This window comes from Protomyctophum parallelum (genome assembly GCF_964188405.1).
Source record: "Protomyctophum parallelum genome assembly, chromosome: 21".
NCBI classification, from domain to species: Eukaryota; Metazoa; Chordata; class Actinopteri; order Myctophiformes; family Myctophidae; genus Protomyctophum; species Protomyctophum parallelum.
In genome coordinates this window covers 38,494,823-38,521,671 of record NC_139713.1, presented here as the reverse complement: position 1 = coordinate 38,521,671, position 26,849 = coordinate 38,494,823, and the positions used below count along the sequence as shown (strand labels likewise).

The following is a 26,849-nucleotide window of genomic DNA, read 5'->3' as shown; positions in this document are numbered from 1 at the left end:
GGGTCCTTGACGTGAAATGGTTTGAGCACCAGGTCTCGGGTCTAAATGGACTATAAGCTCACAGTTCGTTAACAGGTGGAAGGAAATGGGACCTGAGGGAGATAAACATGGCAGTGACAGGGGTTGACACTAAGGTTGAATTATTCAATTTATCACTTAATTTATTTTACCTCATGGAGCTGTACGATAAAAAAGAATGGCATACTTCAATTACTGTGGCAAATACCTACATAGCTATGAATATGACTATGGGTTCACACTATCTTATATTTTATACGTGTAAATCGCTGTGGATTAAGAGCGTCTGGTAAATGCCTAAATTGTAAATTGTATCAACAGTGAAAACAGCACATTATAGCAAAAACAGTGCTCTTATTTTACATTCCACAGATCAGAAGACTCTGGCTCTGGCCACGTTCAAGTGTTTAGACAGATATCTTGTGTTTATAGGCGGTTGCGTACCCTCTCTCTCAAACAAACACTTGCCTGGTCAGGCAACCTGAAAGCAAACTCTACCTCCCCAAAAGTCTCTCTCACGCACGCACCCCTAGTTGCCAACATCTATCCTCGGTAACCTTTCAGTCTGCTGTCTGTACAGATGTCTGCTGCTGAGAGATGCGATGAGCAGGGTAGGAGATACCTGGGGGGGGACACACACAGAACTAGAACATATAGATGCATATCCAGTCCACGTCTAAGCCCGTTGTACAATACATAGAGAAAATAGCACATCTACAATCTCACAAAGCGTTGACATCAAAAGGATATCAAAGGGGAGGGAATTCAAAAGCATGGATATATAGATAAATAGCCAATATGCAATATGCTTATGACGTGTTGTAGAAATAGACAGAGTCAGAAAGTGACAGTGAGCATACTGTAAATCAGCAATTTTGTGGAGTATGGTGATTTGGTGTAGAGGGGAACAAAGGAGGGAAACTAAACTAAATGTATTTTTGATACAATCTTTCACTAGTATTGTGTCTCGCAGTGCCTGCCCCCCAACACAGGCACCTTTAATGTAAAGCGCTGGATCCCAAAGTAGGGTTCCGGGGACCCGCAAGGGTCCTTGAGGGAGTTCCAGGGGTCTCCACCTAAATGATATTAGGAACCAAATGGAACCTTATGGGTCTGTAACTCAGAGAGTGTACAAATGGACCCAAACGGATCCATTTCGTTTCAATTGTAAACTCAGTTAAATTAACATTGAATTTTACGATATGAATTGCGATCCCAGAGATATAAAATGCCATTAAATAGGGGCCCGTCCGTAGCCTAATTCAGGTCCAACTGGGGGTGCTTGAAATGAAAATGGTTGAGAATCACTGCTAGAACCGTTATACAAGTCTTCTCTTATGGGGGTCCCTGGCATAATGTTTTCAAATGTGGGTCCGCAGGCTAATAAATGTCCATTTAGGGGTCCTTGACATGAAAAGGTTTGGGAACCACTGATGTAAAGGACATTCTGGTAATCTCAGTTCTATGACAACGGAGCTACCAGAGGTGTCGCCAAAGACACTACTGCAATGAATGTTACACGGAATGACTGTAAGTAGTTAATTGATTGATTGGCAACAGCAGTGAGAAACCTCAGGGCACATCTTGAGCTAACCCATCCGTCTGGACCGGTTCCGATAAGTCCTGTGTGAGAGACCCAATTGAACAAAATGGGTTTTGTGATTGAGCTTTTCACCCAAGGGCAAAACAGGAATGACGTTGGCTACAGTATGCTGTAGCTCTTATGTCATATTTATGTATGAGCAGGATAGACACACTGTATTTTTTACACAACATGATGACATATATCATCGTGTGTGTGTGTGTGTGTGTGTGTGTGTGTGTGTGTGTGTGTGAGAGCATTTACCAAGTAGATGCAGACTACTATCCTTCTAGTTGTGTTTCACACCCACCACACACACACGCGGCACGCACGCACACACACACACACACACACACACACACGCACACAGGTTGTACACATTGTTCCCCAGCCACCTGAAGAGTTGATATATAACCGAGATTGAGTACCAGGAGAGGCCCCAGTGCATGCTGGGTAGATGGCACATCTGATCGGATAAGACTCTGTCACTCTGTCTGTGTCTCTGACTCTGTCAGATCTGTGAAAAACGAGGATAACTTTTGACATTATCAGTACTAGACCGGTGGCCGCCTGTAGAGCGCTGAGTCAGTAACGATGGAAGTTGGAGATCCATGCCCCTCTGTGTGTGTGTGTGTGTGTGTGTGTGTGTGTGTGTGTGTGTGTGTGTGTGTGTGTGTGTGTGCGCGTGCGTGCAGAATGTGGGGCTCTCCCGCATTCTGAGTAGATCACACAACCCATCAGTGTTATTCTCAAACCTCAACACGACTCTTCATTTCCTCCTCCTACATACTCTTCTGTACTGAATTATTTCCTCCTCATTTCATTCCATCCTCTCCTCTTGTTCTCAGCCTATTGATACTCTCATGTATGCATACATAGTTTGTGTGTTCTCATGTGTGCCCGTCGTTGGGCACTTGCCCACTCGGGAACGATGCAAGTCGGGAACAATGAAAATGGGGAACGCATACTGTGTCTGATGATGGCTCCTGTTGTTAATGCAGATGGTTTTAGCATGCAGGCACTGGGGACAGACTTACACCCACCACCCAAACACCACAAATCTCATGTTTATCTACGCTTTCTGGGCTTGGGTTTGTAGAGCCGTAAAGCCTGACTCATATCTTGTCATACATTGTTTTCGCTCAAAGAAAAGTACTCGGATGTTTTTATTTATAGGTAAAAGTAGCAATACTGCAATGTAGATATACTCCGTTACAAGTAAAGGTCCAGAATTCAAAATGTACTTGAGTGAAGGTACAAAAGTATAGACATCAAATTATACTTAAAGTTTAAAAAGAAAATCTAAAGTACAAGTACTCATTATGCAGAAGGTCCCATTTCACACATTTTCTAATCATTTGAAATATACAGTATATGCCCTGAAGTGGTTTTGTAATAATTATCCAAATCTAGAAATTAAAGTCTGTCTGTCTGTCTGTCTGTCTGTCTGCGCTGACATTTGTGTGTGTGTGTGTGTGTGTGTGTGTGGATATTTGCCTCCGTGCGTGCGTGGCTGTGGCCCTCCCAAGTCTCTGGCTTTTTCTCAGAGTGAATTAGGAGTCTCATGATCCTCTTGTCTAAATATACAGCATTAGGACAGGAGGACATCTCCACTGTTCATTTAACTAGTATCTATCTATATCTATCTATCTATCTATCTATCTATCTATATATCACTCTATCACGCACGCACACACGCGCGCACGCACGCACGCACGCACGCACGCACGCACGCACGCACGCACGCACGCACACGCACACACACACTCTAATGATATTTACGTACTGTTTTTCCCAGAAAGTCCAGTCTGGTCCCAATAACCCCTCCGTAACCCCTGATTCCCAGTCTCATCATTTAATGGTCTGTCTGGTCTGGCATGTTTTAACCCCTGTGTGCGTGTGCGTGTGTGTGTGTGTGTGTGTGTGTGTGTGTGCATGCGTGAGCATGCTGCCATTAGGCCAAGAAACTCAATCCCTGAATTCCGTTGCTGTCATGTGGAAACCATGTACAGTATATCCAAAACTGTGAGAAAAAAATATATACCGTATATATATTATATATAGCCTATATATATATATATATATATATTTTTTTTTTTACAAAATAAACTTTTTATGAGCCAATGAAAATAGCTGGTTTGTGAAAATTATTCTGCCTGAATATGACATGCAGCGTCATATGCTTATGTCACTTTACAGTATAGTAGAGGGTCATGCCAAATAGCACTGAAAGCAGTCTTACTCCAATTGGCCAAAGGGGGGCGCTATTGCAATTTTTTGAAAATGAAACAGTCATTTTGAACAGTCAATTTGAACAGTCATAACTCATGCTTTGTTTGGCTAAAAGTCATGGCACTTGTTTCCACATGCCACATGTTACTTTGACAAGTAAGCTCCGCCCTCAGATTTCCGCCATTTTGAGCAGTTTGAAAAATGCTTATACCTGATTTTCTGCCTGGATTTTTGAGCAATTTGCGTGAAACGTCTTACACACAATCTATGAACCATTAGCTGAAATCCCGGTTGAAGAGAAGTTTGTACGTGAACACATCCAACACATTGTAGTAATGGACAATGATCCCTTAAAGGAGAATTCCATGCTAGAATGCTTTCTTATCTTTCTTACCTTTCTTTGTAGTTGTTACGTCCCCACCAAAGAGGTCCAGGTGTTTTTTTGTGCAAAAACTCCTTATTGGCTATTTTCCCTACCATAAGCCCTCAATGAATTGCATTGCATTGAATGGGAATTGGATGGGGCTATGGGGTGTTATGCTAATTCGCTTATTTCCATCGAAAGAAGTAGTAAAGTGTGCCGCTTGGGATATTATTTACATTATGAAGAGAGGATATATACAAAGAAATTGTAATTTTGAGCGATGGAAATAACCGAATTAGCACAACACCCCATAGCCCCATTCAATTCCCATTTAATTCAATGCAATTCATGTAGGGGAAATAGCCAATAAGGAGCTTTTGCACAAAATAACACCTGGACCTCTTTGGTGGGGATGTAACAACTACAAAGAAAGGTAAGAAAGCCTTTTAGTATGGAATTCTCCTTTAAACCAGGACACACATAATTGTTATCAGAAACACTGAATGATATTGCTGTTTACAATGAAGTAACTGATTGTATCTGTGTGGCTCAGTCTGTAGAGCTCTTACCTTCGGACCACAAGGTTGTGTGTTCAAATCCGGGTACTGACAACTCAGCTCGTCAGTCTTATTTGTGCATATTGTTCGTATTGTGTTCTTTCTTGGTCAGTTGGTCGCTGCTTGCAACTATATTTTTACTTTATATTTTATTTCTTCTCCACTGCAAATGTTGTACTTTTGAGTTGACTACAGTTATTTGAAAACTTAAGTTACTACCTTAGTTACTTTGCAGATTTATGTTGATTTACAAAACATGTTTCCACTGGATATTCAAAGAATGTTGCTATTCAAGCTGATTCCCCAGCTTGTCATGCTGGGGTATTATTTGTATTTTATTGGATACACTGACTATAGTGATGTGGTTGATTGGCTTTTACTTGATCATGGTATATAAATATCAAATCATTTATTAACATTCCCAGGCTTTTTTTCCCTTCATGACAGTCATCTGGTTGCATCCTAATGATATTTGATTGATTGTTTGATTGATTGAATGACATTTGTGGGCCAAATGCGGCCCCCCCACCTTCACTTAATCCGGCCCTTAATACCAGAATACTGATATAGTATTTAGTATTTCAGCTTATTAGTATTATTGTCTTTTTTATGTCCAATGTATTTGTATTATCATCTCATAACTATAACTAAATGCAGTTGGAATTAAATACAAATGTATCCTTTTCAGGATTCCATTTAAAAAATAGCAAAGAATTATTCAAGATTTCAATTCAAATATAGCAATAATAGCTGATCTACAACAAGCTCAAAAAGTGTCGCAGTGCGACGCTTTTTGATCTTGTAGATCGACTATTTTTGCTACGACAGCTATGTATATTCAACGTGGCCCTCTGGAGTGAGTGTGGAAATATAGTGGCCCTCTGGAGTGAGTGTGGAAATATAGTGGCCCTCTGGAGTGAGTGTGGAAATATAGTGGCCCTCTGGAGTGAGTGTGGAAATATAGTGGCCCTCTGGAGTGAGTGTGGAAATATAGTGGCCCTCTGGAGTGAGTGTGGAAATATAGTGGCCCTCTAGAGTGAGTGTGGAAATATAGTGGCCCTCTGGAGTGAGTGTGGAAATATAGTGGCCCTCTGGAGTGAGTGTGGAAATATAGTGGCCCTCTAGAGTGAGTGTGGAAATATAGTGGCCCTCTGGAGTGAGTGTGGAAATATAGTGGCCCTCTGGAGTGAGTGTGGAAATATAGTGGCCCTCTGGAGTGAGTGTGGAAATATAGTGGCCCTCTAGAGTGAGTGTGGAAATATAGTGGCCCTCTGGAGTGAGTGTGGAAATATAGTGGCCCTCTGGAGTGAGTGTGGAAATATAGTGGCCCTCTGGAGTGAGTGTGGAAATATAGTGGCCCTCTAGAGTGAGTGTGGAAATATAGTGGCCCTCTCCATTGTCAAAGTTGCCCATCCCTGGTCTACATGGACATATTTTAATTGTATACATATCTGTGTTGCTTCCATGCTCATTCTTTTTTGTATCTTTTTCATTATCATTAATAGTATTTTGTTGCTACCCTCATCTCTATTTTCTTACTGCTGTGGTGCGATTGACAACTCAATTCCCCATAAGGGATGAATAAATGTCTTCTATCCATCTGTCAAGAGGATAAAACACTGAATAGCCGGAGAGTGTATTTCCATTGGTCCTTTATGAAAGTCATTTTTATGAAATCGTCGGGTGGACATCTCGTAACTTTTCAGGATTCAAATTAAAAAAAAGTCAAACGTTTCAGATCTACAAGCTCAAAGCGTGTGGCTTCGTGCCGCGTCTCGAGCTTGTGGATCTGCTACTTTCGATGCGTTCAGCTCAAGATCAAGTAGGCCGTTGAAAAAAACACAGACATTTAAAATATGGAGATAAGAGGTTTCTTCCCGACAGCAACGATATAAGCATCCCCCCCCCGTCGCCGCGGGGCTTTTCAGGCGAGCACACATGACACACAATGTTCCCTCTACGTTTTCATCGGTCTGAGTAAACACTCCAACCTTCTGAGCACAACTTGAACAACTGCTGAGCAACATTATGATGAGTGCGTTGTGAACATTACGCTCATGTCATGTTATGGCTTATTCAAACCTAGAATAAACAGTTTTTAATAAACTTTTAATAAACTGTAGGCTATAAGGTCAGTTACAAAAAGAAAAGAAAAAAGCATATCCATTATTATTCACAGTATTATAGCTATATGAACACATGTACTGTAGGGGAATAAATGTTGACAAAATGTTGTGCACATAAATGACGAGTCAACAAAATAACAATGCATTGACATACTGATTGATATTGACAGATGTCTAATATAGGTTAGCCCTGGTTGAGAAGTGACAGGCATTAAATTAAGATTAGTACAAAAAATGGTAGGCATAGCAAATGCTCACATTTGTAACCTTAGCCTACTGTACACTCCAAGTTAAATTTACACTGGTCTTTTGGCCATGTAGATTGGGGTCCCAGACTCCCAGTGCAGAGATGAAAATCATAATGAAATGGCCAATGCTAATTTATACAGTATGAGTTTAATTTGGGGTCCTTGAAATTTAAATGGCTCAGAATCACTTGGTTAAACTGTAGACTATAACCATTGAAACAGGGCTTGGTTTAGAAAAACCTATATTTTGTAATATATTGAATAACATAAATGTAGGTTTTAAGGCTAGACTGGCATTGTAGAGATGGAGGTCGGTGGACTAGTGAGAGATGAGATCATCTCTCCTTCATTGTGGGACTGCAGAATATGAATGTTCAGCTTCAGTCCCTTTTTTAAGTGGTGCAACCACTTCTACATCCAGCAATGTCCGTATCCGTCATGAGCACGAGTGGTGTGCGCATACGTGAAATTGGAACGAGAGAAGTATGTGACATGGCTGCCACCTGCTGGACGCAAACGATACAGAGAAGAAATTGGAACGATACAGAGAAGAAATTGGAACAATACAGAGAACCAATAGACGGGAGTTGCACCACTTGGTTCACACTGGTGTGATTTTTTTGTTCGTACCTGGAGGAGTAAGTGCATTATCTCCGCTGTGCAAAGGGGAACCATGTGTTTAATTACATCCATGGTCTTTTTCAGTCGCTTTCCATGTACAGCGCAAAAGGCTTTAGGGTCCAGCATTCAGCCATTCCCTGCCATGTAGGAGAACAGACTCTACCGTTGCTTAGAAGAAGCTGAGTTTGTGTTTGTGGCACTAGTTGGAGGTTATATTCTTTTGTAGACAATGGTATAATAACCAGTTAAGACTTAATGTCCCGAAAGCTCCAACTGAACTTGGCAGACAAGCCTTCATGTCCCTGCAGCTCGGAATCACACATCTGAAGCTTAGGGACTTGATCGTGCTTCTTCCCTATACTTAAATTGTTAAGTAGGGATGTTTTTTTTTAATTCCTAAAGTGTGCTATTATTTCTCTCGCCGTATGACTCTGTTTGCACTCTTAATTGTGTTTGTGTTTAATTGTAGGTTTCTGTTTCATTTAAATGTTCGTAAACGTAATGCTGCCACTATAAACAGGGCTCCCTCGTAAAAGACATCTTACATAAAGACCAAATAAAAGGATAAACCTAGTTCATGAATGAATTAATACTGTGGGTCGTGAATAAATGTTTCCTAACTTTTTTTATTATTATTTCAAAAGATTTCTCAGAATGTTCGAAATAAATAATGAATCATAAAGAAATAAAAATAAAGCTCACAAGCCCACGGCGCATTTATGCCATTTTTGTCTCCACCAGCCGAAGGCATGGGGAGAGTATGTTTTGCACTCCGTCCGTCCGTCCGTGTGTCCGTGTGTCCGTCCGTCCGTGACCAGCTAATCTCAGCCACCGTTAACCCGGTCGATGCCAAATTTTGCACACACACTCCCTGGATGCCAACCATGAACCTCTGCCCCAAACTTTCCAGAACGGCCTGTTATAGCGCCACCAGGAGGCCGCTTTGTGCAAAACAGGTTTTTGCACAGCACACCTACAGATTTTGTCCAAACATCACGCAAATTGGTACACAGTCTCTCTAGAGCCATTCAACCAAACCGGTCTTTCATATTTCTCACACTCCATCCTGATTGGTTAAGATTGGCTTCCAAAGTTCACAGGAGTGCTCAGTTTCAAACAAAATGCTGCAAATCATGAACACATCGCGTGATTTCCGTGAAATTGTGCACCCACATTCCCACTAGGCCGAGGACAAAATGCCACATGAACAATTTCAACTCAGCCTCAAGGTGGCGCTATAACTGGCCGAAAAGTGTTTTTACCTCTAACTGCACGGATCTGAGGATAACCTGGTGGAGACCTGTGCCCAGACTTTTTCTAGTTCACTATAATTTGGGTACCCGGCAGGAAATTTCTCTTCCTTGTGTCGCAAGCTTAAACGTTTTCGCCACATAATGATTTAGAAGTCGTTTCATATGATGCAAAAAAAAGGTATCTTTAGCTGGGAAAAGACTACACGCAATATCATTTATTCACACACAATATATGCGTGTGAATGTCCTGTATTTCCCTGACACGATGACGCGTGAACAGGAAATTGAGTTAGTCTCCTGCCATGTTTATTTTCACGGTGTTGTCCCAAGTCAGAGCTGTTTATCAGACAGGATTCCATTGTCTTACTGCAGAACCATGTGACGTATGACTCTCATTAAGGTTACATTTGATTTAATGGAATAAGGTCTTTTTTTTATTGTTGTTTTATAACTCTAGTAAATCTGGCTGTGTGGCTCTGCAGCATCTCATGACCTGAAATACTGAATAAGCTTGTAGGCTGTCTTTTCTGCGTGCGTGCGTGCGTGCGTGACAGGCACACTATATCTATCTATCTATCTATCTATCTATCTATCTATCTATCTATCTATCTATCTATCTATCTATCTATCTATCTAATGCTGCTATTTGTGGCTCTGTGTTTTGGGTCATTTGCGTCTGGGTGAACTCCAATGTCTCCTCATCTGTGAATTTGACCAAAGGCATCCATGTGATTTAGACCAGAACACTGTGACCCACATCCATGTGATTTAGACCAGAGCACTGCGACCCACATCCATGTGATTTAGACCAGAACACTGTGACCCACATCCATGTGATTTAGACCAGAGCACTGTGACCCACATCCATGTGATTTAGACCAGAGCACTGTGACCCACATCCATGTGATTTAGACCAGAGCACTGTGACCCACATCCATGTGATTTAGACCAGAACACTATGACCCACATCCATGTGATTTAGACCAGAACACTGCGACCCACATCCATGTGATTTAGACCAGAACACTGTGACCCACATCCATGTGATTTAGACCAGAACACTATGACCCACATCCATGTGATTTAGACCAGAACACTGTGACCCACATCCATGTGATTTAGACCAGAACACTGTGACCCACATCCATGTGATTTAGACTAGAACACTGTGACCCACATCCATGTGATTTAGACTAGAACACTGTGACCCACATCCATGTGATTTAGACCAGAGCACTGTGACCCACATCCATGTGATTTAGACCAGAACACTGTGACCCACATCCATGTGATTTAGACCAGAGCACTGTGACCCACATCCATGTGATTTAGACCAGAACACTGTGACCCACATCCATGTGATTTAGACCAGAACACTGTGACCCACATCCATGTGATTTAGACCAGAACACTGCGACCCACATCCATGTGATTTAGACCAGAACACTGCGACCCACATCCATGTGATTTAGACCAGAGCACTGTGACCCACATCCATGTGATTTAGACCAGAGCACTGCGACCCACATCCATGTGATTTAGACCAGAACACTGTGACCCACATCCATGTGATTTAGACCAGAACACTGTGACCCACATCCATGTGATTTAGACCAGAACACTGTGACCCACATCCATGTGATTTAGACCAGAGCACTGTGACCCACATCCATGTGATTTAGACCAGAACACTGTGACCCACATCCATGTGATTTAGACCAGAACACTGTGACCCACATCCATGTGATTTAGACCAGAGCACTGTGACCCACATCCATGTGATTTAGACCAGAACACTGTGACCCACATCCATGTGATTTAGACCAGAGCACTGTGACCCACATCCATGTGATTTAGACCAGAGCACTGTGACCCACATCCATGTGATTTAGACCAGAACACTGTGACCCACATCCATGTGATTTAGACCAGAACACTGCGACCCACATCCATGTGAATAAAAGTTTCTATTTGGCCCTTCAGGCTTTGTAATAAAAAAATCCATAGGGAAGATATGACAAATAACTTGAAATATACAAAGACTGACATAATTATGTAATAATTTAATACTCTAAATAAAATAACTGTAAAGAATTGTGGAAATCTGTAAGTGCAAGCGTGTAAGCTATTTCCACTATTTTTGGAAAATGTTTGAAAATGATGATTGTACGATTATCTCAATTATTACGTCAAATAATTGTGATTAGGAGATTATGTAATAATTGTTTCCCTCTGTCATAAATAAAATCACACCTGTGTGAAGTGAGGGGCGCTCTTATCACCATACATCATCTCATTATGGCCAATCACAATTTCCGTCTTCACTTTTCTGTCCTCACTTTTTATCCTCAATACATACTTTTCTCAGCCAATCAAATCATCGCTATCGGGTGATCAGCCAATCAAATCATCGCTATGATTCACACAGACACACAAAGCTGGCCATAGGAGGGGCTAGCGCCTCAAAAATACATAACAGTCTGATGCATTAATGCATTCATTGTGTGTGGGGGTCAGGTGTAATAACTGCATTGTATTGTTTTATTCAATAGGTAAACTGTCATCTTCACTATGACTGATGGAGATTACGACTACCTTATAAAGCTCCTGGCGCTGGGGGACTCTGGCGTGGGGAAGACCACCTTCCTGTACAGATACACAGACAACAAGTTCAACCCCAAGTTCATCACCACAGTCGGCATCGACTTTAGGGAAAAGAGGGTGGTAAGTAGCTCCTATATGGAGGTGTGTGTGTGTGTGTGTGTGTGTGTGTGTGTGTGTGTGTGTGTGTGTCGTCTCCTTCTTAACAGCTTCCTACTTCCTCCTTGTCCTACGCAGTCTCTGTATCGGTTTTTCCTACAGTCTGTCTCTGTTCTACGCTGTCTCCTTCTCAGCTTTCCTACTGTCTCCTTCTCAGCTTTCCTAATGTCTCCTTCTCAGCTTTCCTACTGTCTCCTTCTCAGCTTTCCTAATGTCTCCTTCTCAGCTTTCCTAATGTCTCCTTCTCAGCTTTCCTAATGTCTCCTTCTCAGCTTTCCTAATGTCTCCTTCTCAGCTTTCCTACTGTCTCCTTCTCAGCTTTCCTAATGTCTCCTTCTCAGCTTTCCTAATGTCTCCTTCTCAGCTTTCCTACTGTCTCCTTCTCAGCTTTCCTAATGTCTCCTTCTCAGCTTTCCTAATGTCTCCTTCTCAGCTTTCCTAATGTCTCCTTCTCAGCTTTTCTACTGTCTGTCTCTCAGCTTTCCCACTGTCTCCTTCTCAGCTTTCCCACTGTATGTGTCTCAGCTTTCCCACTGTCTGTGTCTCAGCTTTCCCACTGTCTCCTTCTCAGCTTTCCCACTGTCTCCTTCTCAGCTTTCCTACTGTCTGTCTCTCCTATGCTGTCTCCTTCTCAGACGGTCTGCCGTCTCCCTCTCAGCTATACTGTCTCTGCAGCTTTCCTACTCTCGGTCTCACCTACAACGTCTCCCTCTCAGAGTTCCTTCTGTCTTTCTCTCCTATACGCGCTCTCCTCCTCAGCATTCCAACGGTCTGTTTCTTAGATCTCCTACTGTCTGTCCCTTCCCTCCCAACACTGTCTCCCTCTCAACCTTCCTAGCGTCGTCCGTCTCTCCTAAACTGCTTCCGTGTCTGTCTCTACGAGACAGGAAATTCATCTGTTCCATCGGGAATCGACTGCCTGCTCACATTTAGTTCTAACCCATTAAGATTCTATCGTCTCTGTCGGGTGGAAACCTCATTATGTCCCAAACTGTTACTTTGCAGGATTCAAATTCAAAAATAGCTAAAGTAGCAGATCTACGAGCTCAAAATGTGGCGAGAAGTAGATCTTCTACTGTTGATGCTTCCATGTGATGCTGTAGTGTATGATCAAGTACTCAAGTAGGGCTTTAATTTACGAGAAAACACAACAAGTTAGAATATGGAGATAAGAGTTTTCTGCCTGATAGCAACAAAATACCTTCTAAAATTTAAATCCTAAGAGTTTTCACAGTATATATATATATATATATATTAGAGCTGGGACTCGATAAAAAAAAAAAATCTAATTAATCAGAGGCTTTGCGATTAATTAATCTAGATTAATCGCATTTTAATCGCATATCAATATTCAACCCGAGAACAGCGAGAAACCTTTTTTTTTAATGTTTTTTGGTATCCCAGTAAATCAATGAATAGTGACTACAGGATACCACTCATTTTCAACATTTTACTGTCATTAATATACCTGTTGTGGAAATAATAATAAAAGTCACCCCATTCTGTGTTGCCTAGAACTGGAGGTCTGAAAAAAAAATAGTAACAGTACATCTCAGTGATGTAAATATTAGTGCAACTTTCGTTCTTTTTTTACCCCTCTACCACACAGAACTATGTTTTTTGTGTCCATATCACTACGCCCAAAAAATTGTTCCATGTTATGGAGGGGTCAAAGTTGAACGAAAGTCACGCTAATATTTTAGAAATAGGTCAACAATACAAATTACGTTCGTTTTGTGGATTAATTGACTTTTACTGCGTGGCCCCAGTGCCCCCCACAAAATGACCGGAACTACTTAATATTCACTAAAACCAGAGCAGAACTCCCACCACGGGACTCGGGCAATCAATTAATATAGTTGCAACCACTATATTAATGGCAAGTATTTCATACAACTTAAGTTCAAAAAATCTGAACTATCCCTTTAAAGGAAATGAGCAACAGTATTTATTGGTGCTGAATTGCAGCCATGGGCAGCTCACCTCTATCTGCTCTGAAATGATGTCACTGTCCTTTTAATCCCAACCACTGAATGACTCATCCAATTGATTATTATTCCTCACCTCTTCTGTGTGTGTGTGTGTGTGTGTGTGTGTGTGTGTGTGTGTGTGTGTGTGTGTGTGTGTGTGTGTGTGTGTGTGTGTGTGTGTGTGTGTGTGTGTGTGTGTGCCATTTTCGACAAAGAAATGGAGGTGATAAGAAAGAAATTAACAAAAAATGTTTTTATTTGTATTAATTAATTGCACACGCACATAATAGTAACCTGAGCTGTTGGTTGGCAGCACAGCAAACAACATTATTATGATGATAACATTACTAGAACCTTGCTACGATCTGTCTCCAACGCTGTGGCCGATCCTATTCATTATTGTCTACTAAATAACAGACAAAAAAAACGTGTTGCTATTATCAGTAGTGCTCAAACCTTTAAATCTCAAGCCCCCCAAAGATTATATGCATTTGGCTGCCGAACCCCATCTCAAAATATGTTTGTTCCAGGGACCCCCAGAAGCAAAGATTTCAGTAAAAAAATGTTTCCTGTATTCAAAGATTTGCACCAATTTTCACGATGTTTCAAAAGCTTGTGTATCTGCCATGTTTGAATGACCAAAGCTAAAATCTAAAATGGCTTTATCGGCTTAATAACACACAAAAGACACTCTCACTCATTTATCCAAAAGGATCTCAATTTCACTTCCAGCTCTAAAAGATAATGTGGCCCTTCTTACTCCTTAGGGCCGATTCATACTCTTTTCTGACGAGCCGAAATCATTTCGGCACTACAGCGCCGAAACAACGGTAGAATAGGAGTATGAATCGTCCCCTATACTCACCTTAGACATGTCACCCTGTCCAGATGTATACAGCATCCAACCACTCCCTATACTCACCTTAGACATATCACCCTGTCCAGATGTATACGGCATCCAACCACTCCCTATACTCACCTTAGACATGTCACCCTGTCCAGATGTATACAGCATCCAACCACTCCCTATACTCACCTTAGACATGTCACCCTGTCCAGATGTATACGGCATCCAACCACTCCCTATACTCACCTTAGACATATCACCCTGTCCAGATGTATACGGCATCCAACCACTCCCTATACTCACCTTAGACATATCACCCTGTCCAGATGTATACAGCATCCAACCACTCCCTATACTCACCTTAGACATATCACCCTGTCCAGATGTAAACAACATCCAACCACTCCCTATACTCACCTTAGACATGTCACCCTGTCCAGATGTATACGGCATCCAACCACTCCCTATACTCACCTTAGACATGTCACCCTGTCCAGATGTATACGGCATCCAACCACTCCCTATACTCACCTTAGACATATCACCCTGTCCAGATGTATACAGCATCCAACCACTCCCTATACTCACCTTAGACATGTCACCCTGTCCAGATGTATACGGCGTCCAACCCCAACGGGACGGCCACGGGAAAGACCTTCAAGGTTCACCTACAACTCTGGGACACGGCTGGACAGGAGAGGTAAGGTCTTCAACAACCTGCAACCATCGGCCAATCTGTGGGTCCGTCAGGCCGCGCAGACACGTGCTCTTTGGTCCTGTCGACGTTGGGAGCCCAGGATGTTCTCCTGACGCCCGTGTGTCCACTTGTCCACTGGGATTGTTTTCCTTCTATGTAGGACATGTTCTGTTCAAACAAAGTGACAGTATTTCTTAATCCTTTGGATTCATGTTTGGTGTCATCGAAGGTCGATAAGTGTGACTAAGCTGTACGTCTGCGTTGATCTGCCCGTTAAAATGCACAGACGTTTAGATGTCTTTTTGTGTTTTCCATATTTAATTTAAACCTGCAATTCGGTTTATGAGCGGTCTAATGACTCACAGCTGTGTGAATCACTCTCGGTTATGTAACGTAGCGTATTCCGCTCAGCTCCCTTCATCTCGTATAGGTGACGGTAGTACAAGTCATTCATTTAACCATGAAGGTTTACGGACAGACGTCGGTTATTTAGCTCTGGGGTTTTCCGATGCATTCTGGGAAATGAGTTTTTGGGGAAGGTATTTATTATTATTATTTATTTATTTTGTATAATTTTTTGAGTCTGGGGGGGAGAGTGGTGGGGATGGCTGGTCTGTAATCGGAAACAATATTATAAGACAATTAGAGATTTATAATTAATGCCATTTTCTAATTATGTTACACACAACCCCTCTCCCTCTGGTATCTCTTTCTCTCTCCTCTCTCCCTCTCTCGCGTGCGTGCGTGTGTGTGTGTGTGTGTGTGTGTGTGTGTGTGTGTGTGTGTGTGTGTGTGTGTGCGTGTGTGTGTGTGTGTGTGTGTGTGTGTGTGCCTAAGGTTTCGCAGCCTGACAACAGCGTTCTTCAGGGACGCCATGGGGTTCCTGCTCATGTTCGATCTCACAAGCCAGCAGAGCTTCTTAAACGTCAGAAACTGGATGAGTGAGTTCACTTCTGAATCATATAGCATACGGTATATTCAATGGTTCTCAGACTTTTTCATGTCAAGAAAGGACCCCCAAATGTATTTGGACGCCGACCCCCATCTGACAAGATGTTGTGCCAGGGACCCCATGATTAAGAGAATATCTGTGTTATAAATGTTCAATCATTCCAAACAAGCAAAGAAACCAAAAGAAAATCTTAAAGATGTCTTCAAAATATTTCGAAAATAAACATTCTAGATTGTTTATTTTCTAAGTGGTTACACTGATTTTGTTGATATTTTAACTAACTAATTTAGCTAGGGACCCCCTGGAACACCCCCAAGGACCCCTGGTCCACCAAAACTGAAACTAGGGTTTGACCCCTGTGACCCCAGGGAGGGACAGGGAGGAACTCCTTATATGGTCAGCACACTATAGAGGATTATCCAAAAAAAATGAAAAGTGATATTTGAATTAAGTGAAATCACTGAGTATACCTTTTAGGGATGTGTAAATGTGTCCAAAATGAAAATCGATTTGTATAATTCAATATTAACGATTCATCACGATAATAGTTTGGGGGGGGGGTTATTTTAATTTTTTTAATGAACCCTACAAAGTTCTTCCCCCCAAGTCAAAAAGGTTTGAGAACCCCTGATGTAGATGATTAACAATAATTTTAACTCTTGAGAGTTAATAAGGGTCCATTTGGTTACTAACTCCATCTTTTAAATGAGGACCACTGGTGGTCCCGACTCCCTGGACCAGTGTTAAGCCAATTGATCACCATAGCAACCCCAGCCTAGGCCTGATTAGGTAAATTCCCAACACTTTGGTAGGCCTATAGCCCTGTTTGAATGACAATATTACCTTTCCAACAGATTTCCATTTATATATATATATATATATGTTTTATTGTATTGTGCTTATAATTTATACCTTTCTTGATTCATCTTTATGTGAAAACATAAAAATTCAATAAAGAGTTATTTAAAAAAAGAAAACGATTATCGATTATTAATTTTCATAGTTGATTTCGGGTCCTATTAACGATAATCGATTAATCGGACCCATCCCTAATATCTTTAAGCCCGATTTACGATGGCGTCCCATACCAAAAATAGCTGATGTACAATCTTTCAATGCATCGCAATACTTGTATTTCGGCTATTTTTGGTGCATTATAGCCGACCCCCACTTTGAGTGTAATGGTCTGTCTGCAGTTGAACAGAAGGTTGTGCCTCGGTGTCGTTTCTCACAGGTCAGTTACAGGCCAACGCTTACTGTGAGAGCCCAGACATCGTTCTGGTGGGGAACAAAGCAGACCTCGCAGACCAGCGAGAAGTTCAAGAGAAACAGGCCAAGGAGCTAGCTGAGAAATACGGGTAGGTCTACATTCTGGCCTGGGCCCGCTTAGCGGTCCAGGCACCTTGGCTGGTATAGTCCGGCATGACAGTGTGTCGTGGGTTCGAGTCCCGGACCCTGACAAACTTTACTGTGTGTCTTCCCCCCCCCCATCTCTCTCCCCGTTTCCTGTCTACTTACTGTGATCTATCAATAAAGGCAAAAAAAAGCCCCAAAAATATATTTAAAAAAAAGAAAAATACGACGACTCTGAGCATTTACAAAATGTAACCTCATATGGTTTGTTACGGTTACGTCTTGTAAACGCTCAGTACAAATGTATAAATCAACACAGAGGAGGGGGGGAACGGTGGCACATTCGGTAGTGCTGTCGCCTCACAGCTAGAAGGTCCTGGGTTCGATTCCCGCCGGGGGCGTGCCCTCTCCCCCGCGTCATCAGCTCCCATACCCGAGGCGAGGGTTGGAGAGGCCTCTCTGTGTGGAGCTATGTGTGCATGTTCTCCCCGTGTCCCCTAGGGTAGGTAGTAGGTACCCTCACAAAAATCATGCAGTAATCCTGGTCTTTAAACTACCTCCCTCTGGCCAGCCTGATGGAGGGGAACGGAACTGTTCGGAATAACGTGTTCCTTCCACACTCTACGAACCTCCCCCTTCCCAGACGGTAAATGGTAAATTGTGCATTTTATATAGCGCCTTTATCCAAGGCGCTTTACATAGATTGTGCATTACATTCACCCATTCACACACACATTCATACACCGATGGCAGCGGAAACCATGTAAGGTGCCAACCTGCACATCAGGAGCAATTAGGGGTTCAGTGTCTTGCTCAAGGACACTTAGACACTAACTCTGGGGGAGCCCGGGTTCGAACTGGCAACCTTGCGGTTACCATCCAGCCACTTTACCCCTGAGCCACCGCCCCCGCAGACGGGTAAAAGGGGCAGGGGCTGAAGCCCCCCTTGATGCCTATGTGTGCACGTGCCTGCGTGTAACGACAACTTGTCTTTTTCTCAGGATCCCGTACTTCGAGACGAGCGCAGCGACGGGCGCTGAGGTGGAGAAGGCGGTGATCACCCTGTTGGACCTGGTGATGAAGAGGATGGAGCAGTGTGTGGACAAACCCCCCGCCGAACCGGCCAATGGCAACGGAGGAGCCACCAAGCTGGGGCCCGCCCAGCCCAACGAGAAGAAATGTGCATGCTAGAAGAAGCAGAGCCAGGAAGAGAAATGACCAATCAGCATTCGCCTTTGCTTCATTCTTCACTCTTACTACTTCCTGTTTGTTTTTTGTTTTGTTTTTTTCTCCTCTTCTCTAGCTCCATCTCTTCCCGTTTCCTTCTCTCTACAAGTGACCAGAGACCCAACCCAACCTATTTTTTATTTTTATTGTGGCCTTGAAACCACACTTCTACCCCCCTCTGGTGGACATTTTGAGGTAACACAGCCTTGTCCGTCCTACTTCTCTCTCCCATGTGAACGGACGTTAATGGGGGGACCGGGACGCAGAGGAAGGGGACAGTGTCGTCACAGAGGTACGGCGGCACGTGCGACACTTTTTACAACACGGTTTACGGCGCGCACGCACTCCCACCCTTCATAACTCACTGCTTGACGTGTTGTGTTGTTGTGTACTATCATGTGGACATACTGTACATGAAGGGGCCAAAGGAAAACGACACCAACAACCTGGTTTTAAATTTGTGATCTGATTTCTTTTCGACGCTTTCCAAAATACATTCACGCGTGGTCGCTCCCTCTTTTGGAGCAGTGGTGTTCGGGGACCCCCAGGGGTCCTCCTTGGGAAGGTTCCAGTGGGTTCTTAATATAATAATATAATAACACTTTAACCCTACAAGACACGCTGTGAGCTTGTACACGGATTGTTTTAAAGAATTTGAGAATTCTTGTGGAAAAAAAATATAATAACACTAATCTTCCCTTCTGGGGGTCCTTGGCACCAAGTCTTTTGAGATGGGCGTCCGCGGCCGAATAATTTGGGGGTCCTTGACATGAAAATGGTTTGAGAACCACTGTTTTTAGACAGCCATGGAGGAGAGAACAACTTTAGTCAGACGGTCCTTGTCTGTGTAAGTTGTCCTCTCCTGCGGTTGTGAGGGACTGTATAACATTATGTGCTGCTGTAACACCCGGGATTATTAATAGAGTGTTTTATCATGTTTTATCTATCTATCTTAACATAAATGTTTGTTTTTTCCACTGCACAGACAGACACACGGTACCAGGCTGTAACCCTTACTGAATTTATAGCCTGTTTGGGTCCGATGGTTTTGGGGAGTCATAGGCCAGACTTTTGGTAGCGAACCCGATTTGTATGAGTAAATATCCCTTTATTTTAGCCTAATTAAAAACTTTTATTTTTTATTTGTTTTTACTTAAAGAAAATTATCCCACTATTTTGCAACCCATTTTTTCACCCAGTGTCAATTATCTGATGTAATCCTGGGCGCTACACTTCCTCTGCCAACCTGCTTCCTTCTATGCATGAGGAGTCCAAGCTGCTCCTTTATACCTGACAGGGGGAGAGTTTCCCCGGCTGGACGTAGCGAGTAGAAGGAACACGTTATTCCGACCAGTTCCTTTCCCCGCCATCAGGTGCGCCAGCTGGCCAGGGGGAGGTGGTTTGGAGTTATTAAAAACATTTCTAAAATGAATTTCATATAAAAAAGGTAAATGAAATTCCATAAATTAGAAAAGAATAAATACATTTAAAAAGTAGTGAAAATAGCTGTGACGAGTTGTGCGCTTGTATATGGGCTTTTTTCACTAGTAGTGTGGGTCCCGGAGAGACACCAGATCGCTTCTCTTTTGGCTCTGGAGCTAAGAAGTTACCTAGCCCATTCTGACCTGAGATCAGATTCATACAAGGTTTCCGCCGGACACACACTGGTCTGATGAACCCATTCTGACCTGAGATCAGATTCTAAAAAAGTCAGTCGTTCTTAGATTTTTCAAAAATAGCAGACCTACAAGCTCGTATCGCGCCACTCGGTGGCGCGATACGAGCTTGTAGATCTGCTATTTTTAAATAGCTAAAGCACAACATGATGCTGACACCAAAATGGGTGCCCGGTCAGAATGGGCTAGAAGACCATTGAGTACCAACAGTATGTTAGGTTCACAGTGTGCCGTCGTGGAGAAGCCAAACGAGCTTCATCTCATCTTCATCTCATCTGTCGCCATTCATGTAGATGTGTATAAAAGTATTGTTTCAAACTGAACTATTGCCTTGGCTTTTAAAAGTGGTATCCCACTTTGGTTTTTACCGACACAGTGAAATCCCCACTGTTAATGTATCCATTTGTAACTATTGTACAAATGTAACCAAATGGACCATTTCCGGGTCCATTTGGTTACTTGCAGAGTGACATGTGTACACTCTCAGGATTCTTCTGTGTGAATGTGCCTGGTAGATTAGTCCACCAGGCAGATGGAAAGTGGAATATCTCTTTATGGCCCAATATATAACCGATGTTGGTAAAATATGAAGTGACCAATTATTTATATTAAAAGGTAAAGACAACTTACATTTACATGTTTCTGTTTGTTGGATTTTATATTGTGGTCCCATAGTTTTGTTTTCTTTTATATTTCTGTTTATCGAAGTATTGTTTCTCTATTGTTTTCGCCACACTTGACTGTCAAAATGTCCCCACCATCAACATATTTAATATAAAAGATATGATCTGATGTAACTTTTAGGGTGTTAATGTAGATTAAGGCTTTAACGTTATAATAACATTTTGAACAGGCATGTGAGAGTGATTTTCTCCATTACGATTACAAATGGGAGTAGAATTCTGTCAACTTTAGTCGGTATTGGACAGTGATGTCTCAGTTGCCTCGCTGATGATGAAGGAGCTATTCGCCCTGATCTTAGAGCTGTCCACACCAAGAATGACAACTACAACAACACATTATGTCGTTTAAAACAGAGCTGTCCACACCAAGAATGACAACTACAACAACACATTATGTCGTTTAAAACAATCATTCCAACTCAAGTGGATGGCGGGGTCCACAATTGTGGATTTGATGAAGGATAGAGACAAGGATAGATGCTTACAGCGGCTTACAATAAGCAAGGTAATCACATCACATACATAATGGAGAGAGGCGGCGTGTAGTCTGTAGTGCCTCGAGAAAGGATCCCAGGTAAACCAAGGACCTAGCATCAGTCTAAACAAGATACTATCGAAATAATAAAATAGCTATTTTTATATCTGTAAACGTTGAAACTATAGGATACCAAGTAAACAATGACACAGATTTAACGCCAGGGGAACTTTAACGCCAGGGGAAGAAAAGAAAAAGGACCCTTCATCTTTACACTCTCAAGAGTTACACATTTATAAATTAGCACGAGGATTGTACTACTGCCAACGCGTAGTGCGCTATACGTTGGTTGACTTTTATCTCTCCGGGAATTAATATTGTAGCACTGACAGCCAGGAACAATTTAATGTGAAGGTTGTGGAACAAACATTAATTAACTAATTAAGTACCAGGCTGCCAAGCAACTGTTGCTGGGCTACGACGGAAATCCCAGTTTAGGCACATCCCACTACACAACTACTAAAACATAACATCTGGTTCAATCCCCCGCTCCTCCTGGCTCTCTGTGTGTGTGTGTGTGTGTGTGTGTGTGTGTGTGTGTGTGTGTGTGTGTGTCCTTGAGCAAGGGACTGTCTGAACACACCTAACTGTGTGTGTGAATGGGTGAATATACGTCCCTGTGTGAAGCACTTTGGTTACAGTAAGACAGACCATTTAATCTTCAGCTTGAACAATCTGCCGAAGTGACAATGCAGTCACGCAGTTATAAGGACTTTTTTGTTAATCGAGCGACACTATTTTCTTTGAAAACAGAAACAGAAACGTAGTAGTTGCAGCAGGAGGAGGACTCATGTAACTTTGACGCAACCTGAGGTTCCAGTGAACATTTCTCAGCCACTGCACTTTTTTGTACAGAATTGAACGTAATATAAAAGCCAAACTATAACAAATTAAACTCCCCCCCCCCCCCCCCCCCCTTGTGACCTTGCTTGTGACTAATTTCACTGATTCAACAAGCAACAAGCCTCCTATATAAAATGTATTGTGTTTGCTACAGCATAAAACACTGACTATCTTATTAGTATGTGTTTTACAGTCCATTATGGCTGACATTATTTCATATTATTCCCATTTGTTGTTTGTGTCTCTGTGCCAAACATGTGATCCTGGTGCCAAATTAAATGGTTATTGTTTGTCTGTTATTCTACTTCAATGATGTTAATAGAACACTTTCAGACCGTCTGAAAGTCCTTGAACGTTCATTTGAATGTGAGTGTGCAAAAGCAGTGCCTCACTGGTTTAGGACAACAAGACAAGCTTTGTCAACAAAATGCCTCTGAATACGACAATTATATGGGACCATTTGTGAGATTTTAACTTTGCATTATAACTCATGTCATCGTTTAGTCTTTATATTTACATTAAAAGAAAATAATGCTTGACGGTGTCCTTCCAGAGCCTTAATTGTTTCCCCAAACCTACATTTGTCCTTCCCATAAAGCAACTTGTTTCCCCAAACCTAACGTGTGTCCCTTAACCAACCATACAGCTGGTGATTTCTCTACGGCAGTGGTTTCCAACCAGTGGTCCGGGGACCACCAGTGGTCCTTGAGGAGGTTCCAGGTGGTCCCCAGCTAAATGACGGAACAGTTGGTAACCAAATGGACCCTTATAGATCTTTAACTCTTGAGAGCGTAAAGAGTTCAATTATTGTTAAACATCTGCATTACTTAGTTTGCAAGAAGTCTAAACAATTAGAGAAAGTAGAAAGAATTGTCATTTTGATCAATGTTTACCTGTTATCTCTGGTAATTGTACCAGTTTTGGGTCTGAGAGGCTTCTCCTCAAATGGAGGTCCGTGGCTCAAATGCCGAATAAATAATGGGCCTTGATGTGAAAGGGGTTGAAAACCACTGCTCTGGGACCGCTGTCCCACCTTGAACGTGACAACGTTTTCAGCTTGTCGACAAGCGACAACCGCTGTGCTAGGAAACGGTCTCAGCTAGTGCCCATCATTCTCAGACGCATAGTTACAGTACATGAATGAATGCAGGAAGAGCATCGTTAATGTTTACATTTGGAGGACTCTTGTTGTGCCTGCCGTTAATGCTCTCTTGACCTATAACCCTTTATCCACTGTCTAGGCCTTTGTAAAGGTTCTGTGAAGTTATTCAATGTTTCTTTAATGCATTCTTCTTTAGTATTATGAGTTATATAGGCTACAAAGAAAGCAGATTCATTCTGGCATATATTATATAGCAAAAACACATTTAAATAATTCAAGAACCTCCAAGAGCTTTTATTTTTGGAAACACTCTGTGTGTGAGTTATTTATGTACAGATTTAAAAAAAAGAGTTTGATATGTCAGATGCCTGCAGTTTGTATGTTTGTATTTGGTGGTTGCATTAATGCCAGTCTGTATTTGGGTTTGTTGCACCCCCAGCATGTATGTTTGACGCCAAAACAATGGTTTGACAACCTGTGATGCATTGTTTGTTTTTAATATACTGGGACTGGCAAAAGATGTTGATGTGTTGATGGATACTTTTAGGTGGGTTGTTAGTCATTTTGCTACATTTTACTTTAAACTATTATAGCATCACCCATGTTGTGGGACACTACACCTCAGCATTTCTTGTTATGCCTTGAGATGAAAAAAGTAAAAAAGTCCATTGCTGCGACAGCTGCGTCAAAAGTAATGAACAAGCTATTCGTTGCAGTGGTGGAAAAAGCCTACAAGTGCTTGTCAGGGAGTCCCCAGTTCGAAGTTCAAACATGATTATTTTGGGGGGGTCGCAGCCTGAAAAAGGTTGAGAACCACTGGTGAAAAATACATTTTCACTATTTTACACTGTTGTTCAGTGGCCAGTTAATCCTGGCACGTCAAATTACGGAAGTATTCATTGATTATACAACAAACCTAATTTAACTTTTTGTAGCACGTATCCAGATTCACAGGATGGGCGAAACGGGGAGAACTGACCGCCTGCCATATATTATGTTATGACAATGGGATTTGTTTTTACAGCCTGCTAGCTTGTATAGCTTCAACGTTTCGGAATGGGACAGTATATGCAATCACCTTCGCTAAACTGTTCCATTGACGTCGTCGTTAGTGATGAGTGCAGGTGTGTTGAGACAATACTGACACAAAATCAGTTTTGCACAACAAGGAATCATTATTTGGTCATTCTCTGTTCCATGCTTGATTTTTTTTACATTTGTTAATCGTTAGGTTTTGAGTAACCACAGTAACCACAGTCCTTCCCACGTATCTGTTCAAGACGGTCACAACAACAATCGGAAGTACTGCAAAAGGTCCAGACATCAGGGCCGCTTCTTCCCTTGTAGCTCCTGCTCATGATTCATTTCCGTCGTTCGGCGGTTTCGCTCTTAAGAGTATACTCTAAGCAGGTTTCGCTCACTGAAATCCTATACAAGGTCACCTTGTAGGATAACCTTGTAGGCCTACTATTTTAGGCCTACAAACTCAGTCATTTGAGGAGCTGAGTTTATATACTGTTCAACAGCTTTATTCCAACCAGTATCGGCCTGGATAGTACAATACTACAGGCACGCTAATAGCCTACAATACACGATTAACTTATTCATTAATCAATTATGTAATTATAACACACAACGAATCCATGATTAAAGAAAATTCATAACATTTTTAACTATAGCGGTAGTTAAAATGTTGAATGAATTTAGCTTGTAGATCACCTGTGGTATGTGAAGAATGATCTCCTGAATAAAACCTGACATTTGTACCGTATTTTTCTTTCAGGACTCAGGTTTCATAGATGCAATTTTATATTTTGCAACGTAGCATTAATTTATTGTCAGCTATAGGGTCAAAATTGGTGAACTCTTGAACTAAGACGTGGATTTAACAATTAAGTGACATGTTGTTTATTTGCTTTGATCTATTCTGACATTTTGTTGAAATCAATCACTGTATGTATACTTCCTTTTTTAACCTCTTTAGTGTCTTACCGGTATCTTATGTTCTACCTATTCAATTTGACTCACGCGAGTGAAACAAGTGAAATTCCTTCAATTTGATTCACGTGCCTGAAATAAGTTAAATTCCTTGCATGTTCAAACTTACTTTGCTGAGTAAGTGATTCTTGTGACAGTTAGTTAGTGCCACTGCTAGTATTAAGTATACTATACTGACGTCAATTCATGGCCAATACACTGAAGTTAGAGTCATTGTTAAGAGAATAAACCAATCTTGTCCTGAATGAACCCCAGATGTTTGTTTTGTAAGCCGCCATGTGGAGTGTTGCATTGTGGGACTGATCAGCTGTGTTCTGTTTGGCTTGAATACGATGTTAACAATGTTTTTGTTTCAATGTTCCCGCTCTTTTTTTATTGTCGAATTAATAAAGTTGCTGAAAACCTCTAAGAATGTGTTTACTGTGTGAATTGCCTGGAAGATAGGACCTGCAGGAGGCCTATCACTATATATATATATATCTATAGTAAAGTGCATGAGCCGAGTATAAATTAAACATTGCACAAAGATGTTAATATTCTCTCTGCACAATTAGCAGATGGCCACGCAACATTCATGTCAGCTCACTCTAATTCAATTATTATGAATATAATGAAATGTAAAATGATTATAACTAATGAGGGCTGGGCACTTTGTGTGCAGGACACAAAAATAAAATAAGCAATCAAAAGCAAAATAGCAAAAGGGGTTGTTTGTTTGCATAACCAAGTGTCACTGTTAACACTGTTAACAGCCTAACACACACACACACACTCACACACACACACACACACACACACACACACATTAACGGTATGATTTGGGAATTGGGGTGTTACAGTACAGTACAGTACATACAGGGCCCACCTGGGGACCCCCACACGGTAACTGTCATTTCTCAACCATTTCGGACGCTGGGCGACTCGCCGGAACTGGGCCGCGTTCCTGGGAGTCTGGATCTTCCGGGGCCCCACACAGAGTAGCACCACTCACTTCACACGGGTGTGATTTTTGGATTCCTTTGGAAAGAAACGTATTATATTCAGACCAATAGAGTAAATACATTTCGCTCCTATGCCACTAAACGCCCTACCAACAGCCATTAAGACATGAATGAATGAATCCCTTGACTTCTTCAAAACCGCTCTCAAAGAGCAGGGACGGATTAACCCCTACGAGGGCCCCTCATGGGCCGGTAATATTTGCA

The 26,849-nt window shown here is 41.9% G+C and overlaps 1 protein-coding gene across 2 annotated transcripts in view; it reads left to right on the top strand.

Annotated features, from left to right (window-relative positions):
* Positions 1-20,415, top strand: part of rab27b (RAB27B, member RAS oncogene family) — a 51,108-nt gene extending 30,693 nt beyond the window's left edge. For both annotated transcript variants that reach the window (XM_083793161.1, XM_083793162.1), the window contains exons 2-6: positions 11,554-11,725; positions 15,190-15,278; positions 16,113-16,216; positions 17,462-17,585; positions 18,582-20,415. In XM_083793161.1, coding sequence (XP_083649287.1) covers positions 11,573-11,725; positions 15,190-15,278; positions 16,113-16,216; positions 17,462-17,585; positions 18,582-18,771 — 660 coding nt within the window. In that variant the 5' untranslated portion in view covers positions 11,554-11,572 and the 3' untranslated portion in view covers positions 18,772-20,415. The remainder of the gene's footprint in view (positions 1-11,553; positions 11,726-15,189; positions 15,279-16,112; positions 16,217-17,461; positions 17,586-18,581) is intronic.
* Positions 20,416-26,849: the final 6,434 nt, after the last annotated feature.